General features: G+C 43.3%; 1 protein-coding gene across 2 annotated transcripts in view; it reads left to right on the forward strand.

The window, feature by feature from the left end:
• Positions 1 to 15,495, forward strand: part of POU2AF2 (POU class 2 homeobox associating factor 2) — a 29,715-nt gene extending 14,220 nt beyond the window's left edge. The window contains exons 2-5 of one of the 2 annotated variants that reach the window (XM_073320699.1): positions 73 to 182; positions 11,536 to 11,578; positions 13,398 to 13,690; positions 14,428 to 15,495. In XM_073320699.1, the coding sequence (XP_073176800.1) occupies positions 11,572 to 11,578; positions 13,398 to 13,690; positions 14,428 to 14,829 (702 nt within the window). In that variant the 5' untranslated portion in view covers positions 73 to 182; positions 11,536 to 11,571 and the 3' untranslated portion in view covers positions 14,830 to 15,495. Of the gene's footprint in view, positions 1 to 72; positions 183 to 11,535; positions 11,579 to 13,397; positions 13,691 to 14,427 lie in introns of those variants that run through there. The other variant, XM_073320696.2, reaches the window with a different exon arrangement.
• Positions 15,496 to 15,909: the final 414 nt, after the last annotated feature.

The raw sequence follows: 15,909 nt of genomic DNA on the forward strand, positions 1-15,909 counted from the left end.
TTACCTTGGTAAGTTATTCCATTTATTCTACTTACTGGCTGAATTCTGCTCACACATGCTCCCTTTGTTTAGTTCCTACAGACTACGGCAAACGAGTTTACCAAGGAGTGAGAGTAAAACACACAGTCAAAGATCTCCTTGCTGAAAAACGATCAAGACAGACCAGCGGCTCCCGATTCAGCGTGAGTCATGTTTTAAACAGAAATGTCATTGTACATAATCCTGTTGCTTTAAGAGGATTTGCACTGAGCACAATGTACCTGCAACACCGAAGTCTTCACAAAGTTTTTTCCTTAGGCAGCCTTCTTGGTATAGGAGTTTAAAACAAAGGATTAAGAGCCAGGAGGATCTTTCAGGAGTCTAACGTAAGATGAGCTACTGTGGGATGTCAGAAACCACCATCGTCAAGGCAAAAAGCAGGAATATTTGTGCAGTTAGGGTCTGATCCAAAGATCTAATTACTTTTTCATGTCAATGAAACCCTGTGAGCTTTGAATCCCAGGAGGCACAAATCTCACCCACTTTAACTAAACTGATAACACTAAATTTTCAGTGCCTTTCACACACTTTATGTTATGGCCTTCAAGGACAGATTAATTTACCATCATCTATGTCTGACGAAATCAACTCGATAAAAATGAATGTTCGACCCCAAACGTTATATACCCTACAAGTTCTATTTGGGGGAGGGGGTGTCTTATATTAATAGAAAGAGATAGAGAATCAGCTTGCTGAGGATCCAAAGGCAGAAAACAAAAAAGGGGCATTAACTTTCCCAGTGGAAATTCTATAACTGGGCAGCTGTAATGCAATAGACTTGGAAATTGCTGAATTTTACAGAAACCGAGAATAGCCTCACATGACAAAGCATTGAAGCTACCTATTACTTTTCTTTTACTCTTCCTAACCTGATTTATGGCAAAGACACTTGGTTCCCTTGGCAAGTCAGGGAACATCCTATGCTAGGGACCACTCTGTTCTGTTCTATGCAATGCTATAGATGTTTTTGTACCATGCTTATCTGAGCACCTTCCAACAGTGCATTGAGCAACGTGATTACACACCTATCAGGTGTGGTTTGTTCTCTCATCCTCTCCCAAGAGGGAAAAGCACATGGAAAAGTGTTTTGTTTTGGTTGGCTGTTGTTATTACATATACCTTTTGCTATATGTTTATATACTAGAGAAAGTAAGGTCGAAGAAATGCGCCTTACATTTGGACTGGAAAGTGGCGAGCTTTGTGATAGTCTTTAGGGGAGTCCTCAAGCTTGGACCATCCCCAGAAAAGGTTTTGTTTCCCGTACTCTGCAAATACTGAAAAAAATAGCCTAACAGTTTGATACAGTGCCAGAATTCTCACTGACTTCCTGGATATGCAGCCATCTCCCTGGATGGGATGCTAATCTTAAAAGATAACGTGACCAAGAATTGCTGACCACTGGAGATATTGAACAGCTCAGAATTTAAATTTAATCTCCCCTTTTGGAATTTCTGTGTCTACGTACAAGTTAGACATGTCATACGTATGCACTAAAAGATTTCCAAAAGCGATTAACAGCTTGAGATGCCTTAAAGGGGCTTGATTTTCAGAAGGTAGTTGCTCAGCATTTTCTGAAAATCAGACCCTTTTAAGGTGTCCCACACTGGGCACCCAAAAACAGAAGCTCACTCGTCAGTTCTGATAATCTTGGCTATATTTACTAAAGGAGAAACTTTACAAATCAGGGAAGAACTAATTAGAAGAAACAGCAGACTCTGTCTTAACCCAACTAAACTCCTGTCTCTTCTGAATAACTTCTTAGTTGAGATTCAGTCACTAGTGTCTACCTCAAATTCTATACCCTGGACTTGAGCTCTTCAAATTCCTCTTGAGGGTTATCTGTGGCAGAAAGCACTTGAATACCCTTTTGAAGGCACTGAGTTCAGTGGTCTTGGCCAGTTTGCATCAGCTAAGTATCTGACTAAGTTATATGTAACACAAGCAACTACAGCACCTCTTACTGCAAAGACTTTTCCATTTTTCTTTCATTTTAAACAAAATGGATTCAGAGCTACACTTAAGATGCTCCAAATGTGATTATCAATCACTGTCACTCATGCATTATTTATGGAGCTGCCATTATACATGCTGATTATACATGGGCATGGATCCATTATTTCATGCACTGCAAGTCAGCAATAGACTCCGGGGCAGATTCTCCATTCAGACACAATGTGTTTGTGTCAGTTTAACTCCACTGACTTCAGCAGTTATACAGACATAAAACCGGCATCAAGCCCTTCGTGTTTAACCCTTTAGAATACACTCTGGGAATCATCCCATGCGACCAAGTCTCTGGCACTAATTTAACCATGTAACGCGATGTCAGGCTACATTTTGCCTTTCTTAATTCTGTCCAATTACTCTTAGTTATACTCCTGTTCAGAACCCCAAATAATTTCCTTGGAGTTTTAGAGTCTTGGAATAGTTGGACTTTATATTCTTCAGATAGCTCCTGCCCTCCCCAAGATACACATTTAGGCTGAGATTTTGAAAAATGATTAATTCCCATTGGGTGAAGTCCTGGCCTCACTGAACTCAATGGCAGTTCTGCCATTGTTTTCAGTGGATCCAGGATTTCATGCAAAGTGCCTAAATTTCCTTGAGTGACTTTGCAAATCTTAGCCTAGCTAGTCTCTTAGCCCCACAGATTTATCTCATTTTCATGTTTCACCATAAGTCACATCATCCAGCCCCTGATAAATTTTGTTTCTCTTTTCTGAACTACCAGAAAGACACGGACAACTTGGAGACCGTACAGTCTCCAGAACAGGACACAGTATTCCAGCTGTAATCACATCTGAAAAGATGACTGTGTTGGTAAACTGTTCCCTGGAGGCATTTGCTATTTGTATTACGGTTATGTGATTGGTCACCTTAGTCAAGTGGCATTATTTCTCATCCCTGACTGGCTGGGTATAATTATGATAGACGAGGATGGTAATGTATTATCAAATCACTGAGGCTTTGATTTTCTCAGGGTATGGTGGAAGCAGTTTGTGGAATTAGGAGCAGAATGAGGGACATTTTAGAGCATTTGAAACTTTTTTTTTCCTTTCCAAGCTTTTTGAGTCAGGTTTTCACTGTTAGCAAAATTAGGCAGCAAACAGATTTTAAATTAATTTTCTCTCCGTCACATTTGCATCCATTAGCTGCATGTGGCAAAACACAAAAACCAACCAACCAAAGATTCAGCCCATAAATTACGTAAAATAAGAATTTGCCACACCAAACATGCCAGCTTATGAGACTTGACATAAAGGCCCAAAATGCATAAGAGCATGCACACCTGACTTGCATAAGTGCATTGGGCACATGCACTTTTGTGCATGCCTAACTCATGCAGCGGCTTTTGAGCAGGCCTGACTTGTGCAAAGGCACGAATGCTTTGAAAAACCAAATGAAACTTCAGACAATGATTCAGGACTGTCATGCTTTATCCACTCTTCACTCTTGAATATACAGATGCCCCTCTACTCTGTACTTAGATGCTATGACGGTGGGTATTCTAGGAAGCCCTATGCTAGATAGATAGGCCAGTATTGTAAATGTTTCCTGCCGCCTTATTTGCCATGTTTGTTTTGTATGCAAAAGCAGAACAGTTTGTGTGTATGTAGATAATACAAAATTACTCTGTAGCTAGCTCCTTACAATAGAAGTTATGGAGGTGGGCAAACTTCCTTATTTGCTGGGACAATTCTTTGATTAGTTTGGAAAATAACTGCTGTGAGAAGAGATAAATAGCTAACATAATATAATATTTTGGAATCTGAGTGAACAGCAGGCGAGTGAGCACAATAACGTATATTTATGATGCAGTGTAATTACATTGCACCGTTTGCATGGATCTGATCTTTGCTCGGAAATCAGTAAACCCTTCCTTAGCCAATGAAAGCTCATGGTCACAGATGCCTGCTCCCAGGCTGGCCTGATCTTTGTCAGAAAGGTTAGCTAATGGTCTGTTGAGTGACATTAAAACTGTCACCATTCTGCAATAGTAGGTCTTTTATTCTCCAAATGATATAAAATAAATTTGCATTGTGATGATATACAGGTGATTTGCATTTTGATTTCCTACGAATTGCTGTGCCGTGTTACTGTTTCTTCTGATCTATCTGGGTGTTTGGGAAGGAGGAGGCAGAGAGAGCAAGTGTTCCTCTCTGGAAAAAAAAAAAAAGAGGGACACCTAGTAAATAAATAAATAAATAAATACCACCTAGTTCTTATACAGCACTTTTCATCCATAGATCTCAAAATGCTTTACAAAGACAGGTCAGTATCATAGTCTTCATTTTACAGATGGGAAAACTGAGGCACAGCGAGGTAAAATGACTTGCCTGAGGTCACTCAGGAGGCCAATGGCAGAGCCAGGAATAGAATTCAGGTCTTCTGAGTCCCAGTCTAGAACTCTATCCACTAGGCAGCACTCCAATGATGCATATTCTTGCTACCCAAAGATGGATCTCCACAAAGGACAGACCCTCTAGCAGAGATTTGCTAAATACAAGAGCTAGCTGAAGTTGTTTCATCAAAATGTTTTAAATGGAAAAAAAATGCACTGAAATTGTATATTTTAGTTGAAATTTTCTGGTTTTTCAACAAACCCCCAAGAAAAAAAAATCAGATAAAAATTTAAAGTGTTCAATCTGAAAAACAGTTCTGGGTATTTTTGCAGTGAAAAAACAAATTCATGAGAAATTTAGGGAAGGAAAAAAACCAACTCCCTCCATCACACTTTTTAAAATTTCTTGCAAGAAACAATTGGCATTTTTGACCAGCTCCACTAGGGGCGAGAAGGGCCTTGCAGCTTTGTTAAGTTCTGCTGAGGGTTTTATGAACAGTGAGCTGACCTGCCTCGTTAGCAGGACAACCAGATCCTGTGCAGGAGAAAGCATCACTATTATTGTTATTGAATTAGGCCCCGATCCTGCAACTGGATCCATGTGGTTGGATCTGCTGAAATCAGGATCATCCCATGTAGATGCCGTTGCATAACCAAGGTCTGTCTGTTTATTGTTTGCGCAGGATCCTCCTCCCCCTCCCCCCTCCCCTGCCACACACTCCGCTCTCCCCTCAGTGGATGGAGCGTGGCTTGTTTCATAATGCAAGCGAGCCATGTTGCTGAATAATGATGGTAAACTGAAACAGCAGCAGTGCTCTATGCACTTTCTTTCGCAGCTCACAGGAAGCATTGCCTAGTAATGTAAATCATTGGAGAACAGGGCCCATACCACGATTATTAATGGCTTTACAAACTCTAGCCCTGGTGATGTTAAACAGACTCACTGATCTATACCAACTCCTGCTGTGTGAAAGATACAGTTATCATAATCCTGCAGTGCTGAAAAGAAATAATGCAGGGAGGAAATAGATGAATGAGTTTAAAATAATCTGAGCCACTCACCACCTGATAAGGAAATGCAGAATGAAATCCAAAGTTTAAGCCCAGGCAAATATGTCAGTGTCTGTTCTGATTAATTGCCAGGGAGAATATGCTACAATGCCCATTCCAAGAGGAGTTAACATCCAAAACCAAGTTAAGCAATTGGTGCTATTTGCCAGCTCTCTGGAGCAGTCAATAAGATCAATCTGCTGAGACAATCTGCAGCATATGGAATTACAGTTCAAACAGGGATTTTTAACTATAAAAATAAAAAAATCTGCAGGGCTCACGTATGCCAATATTCCAAGGTGTTTTACATTAGAGACCAGAAGACTAATATGTACTAAGCCCACCTACCCCAAGAGACCCCCTCTCTCCACAGGATACTGCCCTAGAGAGGATAAGCCCAGGCCCCTACACCATATAAAAGTCAACACTTTCTCTATCAGAGTCCCTTTCCCTGGGACCTCTGTCCTGACCCCACAAGGTCTGACATAGCCCACATTTGCTGAGCTCCCAAGCACTCCGCAAAGCTGCCATTGATGCAGGGCGGAGGCAGGGGAGAGTGGTACGGAATTTCTGCCTGGGAGGAAGGGGGGTATTAAACTGTATAAGGCACATGACTGGCACTTAACTAATAAGAGGGCCAGGTGGGAATCAGCGGTGCTGCTTTGGACTGTTTTGTAACGCCAGTCCAATTGTTTTACTGAAGTAAAAGGGCACCCTGAGCTTTGGTTGGGCATGTTGGTGTGGAGTTTCTTTTCAATCTAGATCATAGGAATGAATGAATAGAGGTGAGATCTCCAGCCCAAGCAGGTAGAAAAGTAAAAGAGGGTATCAGCATGCTGAATATTCTCAGTGTATTACAGTTCCTAATGCTCATGCTGAATGTTTGAGTGTCCAGCCCACTAAGCGCATTTGCAGAGTTTACTCAAATGCCTTTGTAAAATGGCATTTTTAAATTTTAAACTACTTGCGGTGATGGTCTAATGATGGCCCAGGGCAGTTTAAAGCAACTGATTCAAAGCTTAGCAGAAGTCTCTCTTACCTTAAATTTCAAAGTGCTTGTTTATTAGTGTAGAAACATTTTTTATTTCTATTTCTTATGTACAAGAGGGCAAAACAGTCATTTTATTAGTGAAAATGTAAAATAAGGGTGAAACGAGGGGAAATCTGGGGCCCCAGGCCCCCACCTTGGCCCCATACCAGATGATGGATGGGCAGCCTTGGTCAAAATTAAGTTAGTGGTGTTGTGGCTCCATACACTGGATTGCAACACATCTGACTCAAATTTGGCCTGTCCACCCCGTCATGATGGAGGGGAGGCTAGCCCAAATTTGCATGAGTGGCGTTGTGACTTGGGACATGGGGTCGCAATGCTACTCAGATTTGAAGCGGCCAGATAAGTAACTTGGGCCCCCTCCTTAGCAAAATTCTGGTTGCATTCCTGGTAACAAACCTTACCATGGGGTATCGGCTGGTTTTGAACCTGGGTCCTATGGTCCAAAAAAAGGGAGTGCTATCACACGAGTTAAAGGAGTTTCTGGCAGACTGCTGTTTGCATCATAAAACTTGACTGCATTGTTTAAAATGCAAGAACTCAGTAAACCTGGAACTCTCTCTTGCTCTCTCGGATTACAAAAAAGTTTCCTGCCTGCCAAAAAATACATACCATCCAGAGTCAGGCACCTGTTGAACTGGAAGAGAGAACACAAGACTTCAGCTAGTGGCCAGGGTTTACTGCTAAATTGGCAGCAGTACGAGAGAGTTTTGAGGCAAACGTGTATGTTTAATAGCACCTAGCTTGGTGCTGAAGGCTAGGCTGTAATTAGAAGAGTGCCTGTGTGCATTTGCTGACTAGTGACTCAGACATGCTTGTCCTAGCCCCATGCGATTGGTGTCTTGGTCCATGCAACGCAGTAGAGGAGCAGGGTGCAGTTAAGAGTCACAAAATTACAACTATCCCTGCGTCTCTCTGCCTCTTGGCTCTTTTTTCTCCCAACCCCTGGCTGGCCCTTAGTTCCTTCCAAGCGCTGTCTCTACAGCAGCTGCATTTCTCCCCTACCTGTTACTGCCTCTTTCCCAGTCTGATGGAAAGGTATCCCTCATTTTCTGGGCTAGAACTCCCCTGAAACTGATGCTGGTCTCTCTAGAATTGCTAGGCTGAATCAGACCAGGGCTCCACCCTGTCTCCTGCAGTGGCTGGTACCAGCTGCTTTAGAGGAAGGTGCCAGAAACCCTGCAGTTATAAGATAACCTGACCCCATGGAAAGTTTCTGCCTCTGCCCTCAATAGCTCGATGTTGGTTTAAGCCTGTAGCAGGAGGTTTTATATCCTAGAGAAAGATTACTCAGGGTACGTACATGCAGAGAGAGGGATGTCTGAATAAGATTTGCATGGTCAAGTTCTAACCTGATATAATATAGTGCGCTCTCTTTGACAAAGCTCATCAGGATTCACTGGCCAGGATTTTCACAAGTGGCTAGTGATCTGGGGTGCCCAGCCAGACCCCCCCTTAGGGAAGCTGATTTTCACAGGTGGGTGCTCAGCACTTAGTGAAAATCCAGACCCTTTAAAGGGACAGAAGTCAGGCCCCTCAAATACTGACAGAGCTAAAATCATTTCTCTCTTTCTGACATCCTAGCCATTGCTTTTACTTTGTGATTTAAAGTATTTTATATCTAAAATGAGAAACACCCCAGATTGACTAGTTAGGAGCAGTAAAAGGGAAAAAAAGAGCTGATTCACTTCTTTTCTCTGTTTTCAGTATATTCCCCAAAGCAGCTGTGAACAAGTTGTCTAAATTCTGTAAAATACTCCCCCATAAAACTGCCTGGGCAGTCCTGCCAGTGGGTTACTCTTTCCTCAAACCTCTTATCTTTGCAGACTGGGTCACCTATTAGTTCGAATGAGCTCATTTTCATGAGGGAGCCCATAGGCAGCTGTGAACTTACCATGTTAGCTAAAGGAAGTCTTAACACTGGCAAATTTAATTCAAATATAAACCTCTAAATTTGGTTGCCTGGCATGGCAGGAACCTCCTGTTTGCTCTATGCAAACTGGAAATTGTATACTGTACCACCTTACAGGGTCAAAAGCAGTGGAATAGTTAAAAATCTCTCTTGGTGGGGTTGTTTTGTTTTGTTTTCAAATAGGGTTTAGAAGTTTGGAGAAAGACCTCAGCACAAAATATTGGTTTCAGTGCTCACAGCGACGGGCATCTGAGCTTTTCCATATAGAGAAAGCTGCAGGTTCCAGGTTATGCAGAAACCTGCTCACGCAGTTGTAGTAGCAGCATTTGTATGATGCGCTGGAGGTAATCTGAAACGGAGGGCGGAGGCATGAAATATTATTCAGGGCTTGCTTGACCTCCGCTGAACTTCAAGTGCCAGGTGATATATTTTTAACATTGTGTTCCAGCTGCGCTGAAGGAGTAGGAGTTAGGTGTTCAGAGGTGCCACTCATTTCATTTGCAAAGAGGGTCCAAGCAGGTGGCCCAGTTCAGCATCTTGGAGAAGTGAATGGAGAACTCTGTCAGACCAATGGTCCAGCTAGCCCAGTAGCCAGTCTCCTGACAGTGGACAGTGCCAAATGCTACAGAAGGAATGAACAGAACAGGGATGTCGAGTGATCCATCTCATCATCCAGTCCCAGCTTCTGGCAGTTAGAGGTTTAGGGATACCTGGAGCATGGGTCAAATAATTCTCATTTGGGCCATATTTTATGGAAACTCAAGACTAAGAAAATGCAGCTTCCTAAACTCATAGAAATGACAGTAGAAATGACTCTAAGCAAGGTATATTTACTGCTAATAGGAATTTGAATTGGGATGCCAAGGAGGCGAGATCCTCCTGGAGCAAAGTGATGCATAGTGATTCAGAGCACAATATTAATAGAATGGCTAAATGTCTCAGCTGGATGATAAAACTGGTATTCAGTGTTTTGCTTTCTACGTTAAGCGAAAACTCATGGCCAGCATAACAAACAAACAAACAATTTTTAGTGAAAAATAAAATTTAACTGTTGCAAAACTTTTGCATTCTAGAATGCATTTGCATCAATATTTTACCTGTTCTTTGAAAAACTAAAACATGTATTTAAAAAGAAGCATTGGCCCTGCATGTGAGCACCCAGTTCATGAGTCAGATTCTCCGCCCCCACTTAAGTCATCCCATGCTCTGTGACTGGAGCTGCAGGGGAGCTCCTGGCTGCAATGCACAGAGCTCTGCCCCCCATTTGTTCTCCTCTGCTCACTTTTCTGCAGGAGGGGAGCACGCAGGCCTGCGTTAATTGGATAGTTACATGGTTAACAGACTGCTACCTTGGTTGTTTTTAACTGAATTCATGCACACATAGGCCCCAGTCCTGTAGTCAGATCCCTGTGGGATGATCCCTGCACTCGTATGGAACCCCACTGGGACTCTGCACAGGTGTAAGAATTCATCCGTGTGGATCCAATTACAGTATCAGGACTATCATGTCATAAATGCTTTTCACAGCCTAATGTTCATTGATCAATCTGCCATAACTTATACCCCTCCCTCCATCACCACCACCCCTTTACTTCCATTTGCTGATATTGGTGCCTTTTAATTCTGCCTCAGGTGAAGCAATAAAACTGTGGGAAAATGACCAGGCTCACATTGCAAGCACTATAGATGGCTGATCTGTTAATGACTTCTATAGAAGGAGTGTGTGATTAGAATACGCAACTGAAACTCTGCTACAAATCCATAAATATTCCCCCCTATTCTTTGTGCAGGACAACACCACCTCGTGCATGTGCAATGACTCACCTTCAGAGATCATCAGTGGGGTTTGAACTCCAGACCCTTAGTCCCAAAGCACAGATCTGTTGGGATAACTGATCCTACAAATTTGCCTGAATTGTGAGCTCAGCTGCGAGAAGCGAGTGAAAGTTCATAAAGTGTCACAATAACCATTAATAATAAAAGTTGATGGGAAAAGTTACAAAAGGGAGACAGACTGAATTAGTGCAAACAGAAAGGCCTCCTGATATAATTCAAGGACTGTTTTAAGATCATGCTTGGTAAACGAGACAACATCAGACCAAAAGATCAATGAACCATAATTGGTGTGCCAGAAATTAGGTCTATTGATGGACAAAATAATGACAGGACAGACTATTCTGCCCATCACTCCCCTTTGGAGTCCTTAAAGAAAGACTTCAGGGAGAAAATATTAGCAACTGGTGTGAGCTTCGACATTATGGCTGCCACCCCCCACCGTCTTCTGGGACCCTGGCCCTACATCATCCTGATCCTGAGGATGCCCATCATCATCATCAAATTGCCCAGACTGGGCCACAGATGGCCCAGATGACGCTGCTACCTCCACCAGCTCCAGCTAAATCCTGAACCTTGTTTAAAACTGTTTAATGTTGGACTGTAATTGGGGCATGTTAACAACTTTGACTTTTTAGGCTCCTTTATTCCATTTAAATTGATACAACAGACCTCGATTCCTTGAGCTAAATGAGCAATTCCATTCGCTGGTAGCAGCAGTTGGTTGTTATCCACTAGCAGACCAGCCACTAGAGGGGGACATGACATACACTTTGCCAGTGTGGTACAGATATAGAGCTTGGCTTTCCTTTGTACTGCCCACATAGAGTAATTTACACCTGTGCAGAGTAGGTGTGAAATGCTACAAATCAGAACAAAACAATTTACACCCCCCTTTCCACTGGTATATATGACTGCGATGGTGCAGGGCTATGGAGTATCAGGCACAAGTTTTAACACAGAGGATCCTGGACATTGAATCGTTTGGGGCTGACTCTCACATGAAGGCCACTTTACACCATGCTGACTGTGTAAAGGAACTTTAATGTAAATGAGCGTCAAGCCCTGTTATCTTGATTTTCCTGCCATTATCAGCATTTGTCTGAGTGCTCTGAAATCTCTTCCTAGCCTCCATCTACTAATACTTTCTCTCTCCAGAGCTTGCAATCTTGTGCCTAATTGCTTCTTATTCGTAGCTTCAGTGAGATTCCAAAACTACATTGAAATGATGCAAAACCCACTTCCAAGCTACACATTTACGCTCTGGCTTGCAGAAGAAAACACTTTCAATGTCTCTTTATTTTTTAGGGCAGTGCCAACACCCCTCCGTCTCCATTTGTCCAAATGTCAGGTGAGTATTTTCACTAAATCATACATGACTTTAGTGTCGGCAATCCAGTGCCATTTCCATCTCATTCTTCCTGTGAAGGGCCTTGAAAATACTACCACGAAGATCTGTAGTGGTGCCACCCACCACTCAGAGAGGAGAATCACCGAAGGATTAACTCAGAAGTATCCTAATGACATTCAATCCCTTCCCTGAAGTTCCAAGGGAAGGGAGACAAGGTGAACCAACTCCAAGAGGGGAAGGACAGTCTTGAAATTAAGGCACTGAGTTGGAACTCGGAGAACGAGGCTCAGTTTCTGTCTGTATTCAACTCCTTATATGACCTTAGACAAATCACTTAAATTGCTCTGTGCCTCAGTTTCCCTTCTGTAAAATGGGGACAAGACTACTTCCTTTATCCATCTTTTCTAGTTACACTGCAAGCTCTTTGGGGCAGCAGCTGTCTCTCACTCTCAGTGGCATTGGCCATTGGTGGAAGACAGGATACTGGGCTAGATGGACCATTGGCCTTACCCAGAATGGCCGTTCTTACATTTGTATGGTGCCTAGCACAATGGGGCTCTGATCTCAGCTGGGATCTCTAGGTGCTATTGTAATATGAAGAACAATGCTGGCATGTACTCTGCACATGTTATTACACAAGCAGAGACGAAAGCATATCTGCCTAAGGGAGATACTTCCCTAGTGCTAATGGCCCAGGAGGAGCCAGCAGTGCTGCTGAGAGATGCCTCCTGAGAGTGGACATGGGGTTGCCGCTAATGTACAGCCTCACACAGCTCCACATTGTAGTAGAAATCGCGGTTTCCCATTGGGATAGAGTGCAAAAGCTGGTATGGTTCATTTCAGGAGGGCATAGTAGATGGATGGATGGATGGGAGCTGGGAGGCAGATGGTTAACCCCCCATCTCCCACACACAAGGTATGAGAGGGGAACAGAAAGGGAGGAAAAGTAGGGGAAGGGCAGAGGCCAAAACAGCTGGTCCCCAGCCCATGGGCAGAGCAGTTCAGTGCAGAGCATCCCAACAAAGGCCACAATTTAGCAAAACGTGATTTACTTTGCTGAACAGACATTGACCTAAACACATACGTTTGTGCTTTGCTGAATCAGACAATGCTGGGTTTGCTGAGGTTTAACTGGTACCTGAATTGGGCGTACCTGAGTCTATGGGAGATGGGTTTCTGGATTTTCAATAAAGAGAGTTTGTCAAGTTCTGGTACAACACACCCCAAGACTGAGAGAAAGGGGAAGGCCATGCTGTGATTTGGGTTGATAATTTTGTAATTTTATAGAGTTTAAGGCCAGAAGGGACAATTAGATAATCTAGTCTGACCTCCTGTATATTGCAGGCCGTTAAATTTCACTCAGTTACCACCATATTGAATCCCATAATTCGGGATAAACTAAAGCATTTCAGTCCTAGGAGACTAAACTGGTGTGTGCCACAAGCAGAGAACAGGAGAAACTGAGGTGTGATCAATGCCTGAGCCCCCTGCAATGGTAGGGAAATGATTAGGTGAGATCTTCCGAGAAGATCCTAGCTTGTGATCCGTGCCCCATGCTACAGAGGAAGGCAAAAAAAACCCAAAAAAAACAACAACCAAGGGCCCTGTAATGACCATGGGAGTAAAAACCTGCCGTGTGGGGACACTTGTTTAACAACAGGATTCTCTCCGGCCCTGGGAAGTGGGCAGATGTTTGTTACAGATGGAGGGGAGAGTTCTGTGGGTTTCAGCTCTGTTGATTTGCCCAATGAATTTTGACTCAGTGGATGGTGACTTTGACATGACCTTTCATTGGTATGACTTCCATCTTTCTCGCCAGCAGGCTCCATGGCCATGTCTGGTTACTATGGAGTTCGGAGACCATTCATGTCTGATTTGGATTTCCACAACACTAAGCCGCTTTCAAATGATGTTTATGCTTCATCCCTGGGGGCAAAGTCCTTTCCATGTGACTCCTCTGCCGTTCAAGGGTACCCGCCGCTACTGGACCCCTACTTCACCGAGGACTATCGTGCTGCTGCTGTAACACCCAGCACTAGCTCCCTTTTCAGCACCTCCTCGCTGCCCCCGCTCCTGCCGCCCTTCCCCAGTGATTCAGCACATTTCTTAATAGTGAGTCTGTGTACTGATTTGAATGTGGTATCCAGGGTTAAATGGTGGCTTGGATTGTGCAGAGGGTGTACCACATCTGGACGCCTGATACTAGAGCAGATGGAGCCTTGGGCTGATCCATTATGACCGTTCCTAGGCTGCTGTGTTCCTGTCTCCTGCTGCCTAGCGATGCCTCCCTGGCTGTCCCATTGGGACCTGTCAGTTCTGCTTGTGGGAGGAGAGTTGATTGGAAGTGTCACAAGGTTCTCCTGCCCCTACCACTTCAAGGAGCAAGAACCAAGCTCATTCCCACACCCACAGCGCCGGCATGGCATGTATCTGTATGCTCCACCCTCCCTCTTCAGACCCCCACTGGAATGATAACTAAGGCCCTGATCCAGCTGAGCACTTATGGATATGCTTAATTCCAATTGACTTCACTGGGACTACTCGTGGGCTTACAGTTAAAGTGCTTTGCTGGATCAGTGCCTAAGACAATCATGTCTGATCTGGAACTGGGTTCAGTGTAGTTTACTCGTGCCATAAATTCTGGCTCTGTTTTCCTTAATCACTTTTTACACACTCTGCTAATGTTGCAGGGCAACACAGAGCTCACTGTGTGGGGCCTAGGTTAGAAAGCAGGAATAGCTTAGCTTGGTAAACTCGGAAGCTAGAAGACCCAGTAGATTACATATTTGTCTTTTTGCTCTGGAACATGGCATTATTCTCAAAGATCTCCCTCACCCTCTTTCCAACAGAGAGACTCCTGGGAGCAGGCCATGCCTGACAGCCTCAACCAATCAGATGCCGTGTGCTCAGATTCCCTACAAACCTTGCTCACAACTACCAACTGCCTCACCTCTCACGAGACTGGAAGCACTTCCCAGTATAGAAGCTCGAGCTGGAGTTCTGCCATCCCAGGAGCCCAGTCCTACCCTTTGCATGCTTTTGAAGATGTCCACTACGTACCCAGTTACCCTGCCACCTCATCCTATTCCTTTTCACCATTTACGGCTGTAACGAATGACCTACCTCCCAAGACTCTCCCCCTCTCATCAGAGGAACCCTTAGATACAACCTCCCTTCATGACAACTCCTCTTGGGCAAAAGAAGATGGGAGTCCAGTCTGGGGGACATATGAATGCCGAAGAACTTATTGAGGAAAGCTCACAGTTGGTGACAAATTAGAATTAACCTTCCCTCAGACAGCTGAATTGATTGTAGGATATTTCCCTATAATTAATCATTGAAAATTGAGGACAGTGATAACATACTTGGAGGCAAAAATGCTATGAAGGAAATATTCGTTTCTAAAATCAGTACATTACTTAATGCTCTGTTTAACAATGTAATTGTTAGGGTTACTGTGTAGCTTGTAGACAACGGTCTCAATCCAATGCCCAGAGAAAGTCAACGTAAAAAGTCCAATGACTTCAGTGGTCCTTGGATCAGTCCCAGTTCGGAAAGCAACCTTAAGAAACAGGACCTCATCTTTTTAGCTGATAAACCATGTCTATTTAAACAACAGAAGATTTGTAGAAAGTGATTCTACAAAAAGATAATTATGGAGGGGTAGGATGGAAGCCTTTTCAAATAATTTAAGTTCTGTATAGTGATATCTTACTATATACCACATACATGTAAATTTCAATGCCAATGTTATGTAAATATGGCATTGTCCTAGGGTGATAGTTATGGAAGGGATAGTAAATACATGGTGAACTTGGACAGACAGCATACCAGGCTATGACAAATAAACTTCTGTAACCTGAAATCCGCCACAATGGATTGCTTCAAGGAAAATTAAGATTGCTGTATACGAGTGCTTATCTGTTACAGTGGTTTTCATACCCAAATAATTACTATTTGTTATTATTCATTTATTGTGTGTAATGCTCCAAACAGCTCCAAGCCCCCCTTGTGCTATGCAAATACATAGTGACAGTCCCTGCCCAAAGAGCTTGTAATCTAAAACCCAGATCCTGCAAAGACTTAACTTTAAACATGTAAATGGTCCCATTGATGTGTAAATGGTCCCACTGACTTCAAAGACACTGCTCCGGGGTGCAGAGGTCTGCCTGTATGGATTCATTTGCAGGTTGAAGGCCAATGTTTCTCCCAAAGCCATTCTAAATCAGAGCTGTATGAGTATTTCTTGAAGCACAGAGGAAGAGGTGTGTGTATATAAATTATACAATCATATTTTGAAGGCCCATAATTTTACACCCCTAACTTTGTTT

Source organism: Lepidochelys kempii, chromosome 22, assembly GCF_965140285.1.
Source record: "Lepidochelys kempii isolate rLepKem1 chromosome 22, rLepKem1.hap1, whole genome shotgun sequence".
Lineage (NCBI taxonomy): Eukaryota > Metazoa > Chordata > Testudines > Cheloniidae > Lepidochelys > Lepidochelys kempii.